General features: G+C 40.9%; 1 protein-coding gene across 2 annotated transcripts in view; it reads right to left on the bottom strand.

Annotated features, from left to right (window-relative positions):
* Positions 1-6,425, bottom strand: part of SLF2 (SMC5/6 complex localization factor 2) — a 58,005-nt gene that overhangs the window by 8,146 nt on the left and 43,434 nt on the right. For both annotated transcript variants that reach the window (XM_006166309.3, XM_027767395.1), the window contains 2 exons: positions 5,959-6,036; positions 2,133-2,219 (listed from right to left, as the gene is read on the bottom strand). In XM_006166309.3, coding sequence (XP_006166371.1) covers positions 2,133-2,219; positions 5,959-6,036 — 165 coding nt within the window. The remainder of the gene's footprint in view (positions 1-2,132; positions 2,220-5,958; positions 6,037-6,425) is intronic.

Below are 6,425 nucleotides of genomic sequence, written 5' to 3'. Positions count from 1 at the left end.
AGCAATCTCCATAGACTGCTGCCTCGCTCTCTGCTATAAGAAAGAGGAGCCTTGGCATCACTCTGCGCCAGGTCCCTGGCTCCGAGAAACATGAACCTTGGGTGGTCCTTTTTAAAGTATGTCTGTCAGAAACCGCCACCACCACCAAGTTCTACGGGCCAGCAATTCCAGTCAATGTTAAAAGAATGTACTCTGAAAAAAACGATTTTTACTCTAAGTCAAAGAGCTATTTTCAGAAAATCTGAAATCTGATACAGTCTCACCAGTTACTCGTTTTTGTATTTAATTTAAATTTACTAAAGTAAATATGCTAAATCTAAATGGGCATTGTTCAAATGACAAACCTTTGGGGCTAAGTTATACAAAATAAGAGTTACAGGAGCTAACAGGTAGCATGGTGGTTAAGGTGCTAACTCCCACATGACCAATGGGGGTTTGAGTCTGGACCCAGTGGCTTGAAAATCACACTGTGTGTGTTTGTGCGCACGTGTCTCAGCCGGAAAACCCAAGAGAATGGAGAAGGAACTGCAGCATGGTCATCCCTCCTCGGGGGTGATTTCTCACTTTCCCTCTCTGTCTCTGATGAGTGCATTTGCTCTATGGCAAAAACCTTAAAAAAAAAAAAAAAAAAAAAAAGAGATAGGGTTACAAAGCTTAGGCCTGCACATTCAATGACTATCCAAATGTGAGAAACAAAAAGGAATCAGCTTTACATGACAAAACCTAAAAGATACGGGAGTGATAAAATTCTTAGAAGAAAGTTTTTTAAGTCTTATTTAATTTTATGTTTCAGGAAAAACTGTGAAATTATTCTATTAATTAAATAAATAGTTTCCTACTCCCTACTCATGTATTTGTCTTTAAGTACACAAAACCTTTAAGAAAAAAGGCTAGTTTACTAGCAAGCCAGCTGCCACAGGGTGCGTGCATTTGCCAGAGAGAGAAAGAGGGGAAGTGAGAAATCACTACCCCAAGGGGATAGCCATGCCGGAATCCTTTCTCATCCAATCTCCTTTTGGGGTTTTGGGCGTGCATGTCTAAGCACCCAGTATGATAGTTAAACTGCGGGTCAGGGACTTGAACCATGCAGACGGCTAGTGCCTTACCCTCCACGCCACCTGTTGGCTCTCTTTCTTTCTAAAACATTTGCCAGATAACTCATTTGCTGGAGAGAGACATGGGGGTGGGGAAGTGAGAAAGCACCCCCATTTGGGATGATCATTGTAATCCCTTCTCCAACTTTTCCTCCTTTTAGGGTTTTGGATACATGTACACATGTCCCCAGAGTGTTTTTTTTAAGCCTCCTGGTCCAGGACTTGAACCATGCAGCCAGGCATGTGTGATTCAGTCGACTTAACCACTATACCACCAGTTTGCCTATGAAAGTCGTATTTCTAATCTTACGTATTTATTTTTCTTTCTTTTTCCCCTAGGGGGCACATGGATTAGCCAAAGATAGAGAGAAAGGGCACATGGTCTAGCAGGAAGATGGAGAGAAAAAGGAAGGAGGAGAAAGGATAGCATGCCCAATGGGGTGTGGCCATGTCGCAGTACCTTCCCCTTTATTTCTCCATCCTGTTGGGGTTTGGGGCAGGTGCACACACTGCCTGGTGTGTTTTTCAAGCCGTGAGGGCTGGGAGTTGAACTGCATGGTCAACCATGTGAGATCAGGCTTCCTTAACCACAATGCTGCAGGGCCAGTGTTTATTTTAAATAATTTTTTTTCTTTATTCAAGTTAAAGTATGTGTGTGCATGTGTTCATGTGCGATGAGCACATGTGCACATACACTTGAGAGAGAAGCACCCTCCACAGGGTCTGGTCCTGCAATGATCCCGGACTTCCTTGATATCACTAGCTCTTAGGTATTTGTGCATTTGCCTGATGTGTTTCAGGTAGACTGGGCCGGGGATTTGAACTGTCATCACCATGTGGCTTCCAGCACTGTAGTCTAGCATGCTACTGACTGTGCCACAGAGACTGGGCCATATTTCTAATCAAGTATGTTCTTTATAGTTTATTTAAAAAAAATTTTTTTTTTTTAAAAAGAGGCTTGTAGGGTTTTTTTTCCTTAAATATTAACGTAATCAAGATTAAACAAACAAAACTGACAATATGTAAGAAAAACATTACCTTAGTTCTGTAGAAAAGTCTTGCATCTTCCCTTATATCACACTTAACATGCTTTTCCAAGGCTCCACAGAGTAGTACGAAGTGTTTCTGTGTGGACAAATGGGAAGGATGACAACAACGCTAAAGCATTACAACTTAAAGAGATTATACAGTTTGAATTAACTAAATAATTTTAAAATTTCTCTGTTAGCAATTTTTTTTTTTTTTTTTTTTTTTTTTTGAGAGGTTTTTCACTATAGGGCACAAGCGCTTGCCAGACAGACAGAGATAGAAAGCGAGAAATCACCCCCCAGGGGGGATGGCCACGCTGCAATCCCCTCTCCATTCTCCTCTCGGGATCTTGGGCATGCATGCACACGTGTGCCCGGCATGAGTTTCAAGCCACTGGGTTCAGGACGCGAACTGCAGTCGACTCCATGGGAGTCCAGTGACACAGCCATTAAGCCAATTGCTAGTCCCAGTTAGCAATTTCTGATGTTAACCAACATAGTAGCACCGTAACAATCACTTCCATGACAATAAGAATGTTATGGTTTATTGCTAGATAATTTACAAGAACTACACAAAATTGAAAATTGTTCTGCTCTGTGTTAAGCTACATGAATGAAAATTAACCCCAGAGCAGAGACTTGGTGAAGGGCGCTGAACTCCCACATGGCCGACCACGGTTTGAGTCCAGGACACTGAGTCTTGCTTTCTCATTTTTTCTCTCTCACTCTCATTCTTGCCTTCTTTGGTCAAATTAAAATAAATAAGTAAATAAAGAAATAAATAAAGTTAAAAAATTCTTAAAAAAAAATTTTAACAACAAAAAAATTAAGTGTCTTAAGCTTTTTTAAAAAAATTGTTTGAAAAAAAAAATTGTTTGGGACCAGCAGTTAGCATAATGGCTATGTTGCTGGACTCCCATGTAGTCAACCACGGTTCGTGTCCCGGACCCGGTGGGTTAAACTCATGCCGGGCGCGTGTGCGTGCGTGCCCAAGATCCTGAGAGGAGAATAGAAGAGAAGGGATTGAGGCATGGCCATCCCCCTGGGGGGTGGTTTCTCACCATCTCTCTGTCTGTCTCTGTCTGGCAAGTGCACACGCCCTATAGCAAAAACCGCTCAGAAAAAAAAAGAAAAAAAGAAAAAGAAATTATTGTTTAACTTTATTTATCCTTTTCTTTCTTTATTTTTAAAAATTTGACCAGAGAGGGAATGAGTGGGAGGGAAGGAGGGAGAAAATGAAAAAGTAAGCCGCAAGGTTTAGGACTCGAACCACGGTTGGCCATGTGGGAGTCTATTGCTCTTAACCACAATGCCACCCATGAGCCCCAAAATGTCTTAGGTTTTAAAAGAGTATAGTCTAAAACAGTCAATTTCATGTAGTTAATAATTAGAAACTACAACCTAGTAATTCTACTTTTAGAAGTCTACCCTACAGACACTTTTACACAAATAGGCAAACATGAATATGAATGTTCATGCCAGTACTGTGTATAATCATAAAAATTGTTTATCAATAAAGGTTTTAAAATACCATAGTTATTAGACAGAAGTGCTATCTTTAAGTGAAAACAGGTAAGGTACAAGTAATATCAACATTACAACTTTATTTTTGTTAAAATAATTTTTTTCTTTTTAAAAACTTTGCTATAGGGTACATGTGCTCACCATAGACGGAGAGGGGAAAGGAGGAGAGGGGAGGAAAAGAAAGAGAGGGGAGGGGAGGGAAGTATGAGAAAGTACCACCCAGCAGGGATGATCATGCTTTTACCCCTCATCCTCCACTCTCCTCTCAGGACTTTGGATGCATACACACACGTGCCCAGGTGTCTCTTAAACCGTCAGGTCTGGGACTCAACTGTGCTGTTCATCATGTGGGGTCCAGTTGCCATGTCATCAGCTGGCCCCACTTTCTATCTTATATGGGTTTGCAATAATTTTTTTTCTTTTTAATGTCAGAGAGCATGGGCACTTGCCTGACAGGGAGCGACAGAGAGAGCAAGGTAGTGAGAGGGAGGGAGGGAGAGAACTCCCTAATGGGGTGGGGCATGCCATAATCCTTATTCCTCCATTTCTCTAGCCTGCCAGGATTTTGGGTACTTAAGCACAAGTGCCCTGTATGTTTTTCAAGCTGCAGGGGCTGGGATCTGAAGTGCTACAGTTCAGTAAAACCTGGCTCCCTGAGCACAGTGCGTAGTTGTTGCAGTAAAGGGGCTGACCCCCTCATTGATTGTTTTTTAATCAGAAAAAAATCTCAGAGAACGAAAGGACCATACACATTTGTAGTAGATAACTATTAGGTTGCTGGAAAAGTCATGACACATTTTTATGTAGAAAAACAGAAAAATATGTCATGACTTTCTGCAACTAATATATTATCTTTCAATCAGGAGAGCAAATACAGTTCTATGGAATAATAATAGCATTTATTAAAAAACACGTTAAAAAGTTTTGTGGCCGCTCTGTCATGCCTACAGATACAAGTTTAAAAAATGTTGGCCAGACTAGCTAAGAGATAAAATAAGAGAAATGAAAAACTTTCTCCAAGAGTATAGGAAATACAGAATAAGTCAGAATGAAAATGTTAACATGGAGAGGTAATTTAGAAATATGTTTCTGGGGCAAGCAGGTGGTGTGGTGCTTAAGGTGCTGGACTCCCACATGGCTGACTGTAGCTCAAAGTCCCAGACCTGGAGGCTTGCTTTCTCCATTTCTCTCTGGTAAGTGCATCTGCCCTACAGCAAATTTAAATAAACAAACAATATTAGATAAATAATTCTTTAAAAAAAATTCTGAAGTAGCCTGCATTACCCTTAAAAAACAAATTACCTTTAAAAAAAAAAAAAAAAAAAGAAAGACAGGGCCTCATCATGTTATGATCCTCCTGCCTCAGCTCCCAGCTAGGACTACAGGTATATGCCACTACACCTGACTCTTTTTTTTTTTTAATTATTTTATTTAACTTTATTTATTTATTTACTTATTTTAATTTGACCAGAGAGAGACAGAGGGAGAGAAAGTGAGAAAGTAAGCCACTAGGTCTGGGACTTGAACCATGATCAGCCATGTAGGAGTCCACACTCGTAACCAACATGCCACCTGCTGGTCCCCCCACCTGACTCTTTTTAGACAAAGTCTCATCGTACTGCCCAGGCAACACGTGAACTTGCAATCCAACCCCCGAGTCACTAGGGCTACAGATGCATGCGACTGCACCTGGCCTTTAGGTTGTACCGGGAATCAAACCTGGGCCTCCCACGTCGTCTAGCCTGTGGAGCACAGTATCTAACTACACGCACCACCATGGCTAGGCTAGCAAATGTTATTTCTAAAGAAAAAAAAAGTGGGAGGGAGAAGAGATGGGAAGAAACCAGCTAAAAGCTGGCCCATCTGGTATTTGGTGACCTTGGTATCTTATGAATATGTTATATACTGTTGTCAAGTTATGGTTAAGTACCACTCTTACAAACAGAACATTTGCTAACAAGTAATTACTGTCAATATGATCTGGTTGTAAAGTTCCAGTTACTCCTATCTTTCCTGTGTACACTGGGATTTCTATAACAAAACCACTTAATTTTATCCCTTGTATATGGGGGGGGGGGAGAAGGAGAAAAAGGAGAAGACAGAACAGGTACTTTGACAGTGTCTTGCCAGAGTCGCGATCCTCCTGCTCCAGCTTCCCAGTTAGCTAGGATTAATGGCACAGGCAGCTGTGCTCACCGTGTAAAGCCAGTTAATTTTTATTAGGTTTTCTGCTATCTAAGGCATTTTTACTCATTCTATAAATAATGACACTCAGTTTGAAAACTAAAAAGGCAACACTAAATACTACCTACCCGTTGTCCAGAAGAAAAAGAATGAGAACAACTAACTTCTCCAACTAAATGAAGAAGAATGTAGGTCAGGTAATACGCCTGTTAGAGAAACGCACAAGATTATTGCCCACGAATGATCAAGCACAGATATCATTCTAATCTGTGTATCAGAATAGTTGCCCAGGAAGGACAAAGGACTTGCTAAAATTAACCCAGCTTGTAACTAAGAAAAAAATTAAGAATTTAAACTAAGCTTTCTGATTTCTAACTTAAGTAAGTTCCTTTACATTTTTTTTTTTTTTTTTTTTGCTATAGGGTGCTTGCTAGGCGGAGAGAATAAGAGAAAGTGAGAAATCACCTTCCCAGGGGGAATGGCCACACTGCAATTTCTTCTCCCCTTGGGATTTTGGGCATGCACTCACGCACATGCCGGGTGTGTTTTCAGGCTGCAGGTCCAGGAGTTGAACCACGCAGTTAGCCATGCCGAG

This window comes from Tupaia chinensis, unplaced genomic scaffold, assembly GCF_000334495.1.
Source record: "Tupaia chinensis unplaced genomic scaffold, TupChi_1.0 Scaffold144255_1, whole genome shotgun sequence".
Classification (NCBI taxonomy): Eukaryota; Metazoa; Chordata; class Mammalia; order Scandentia; family Tupaiidae; genus Tupaia; species Tupaia belangeri.
Note: the sequence above shows the minus strand (reverse complement) of the source record. Positions and strands in the feature narration are given on the sequence as shown.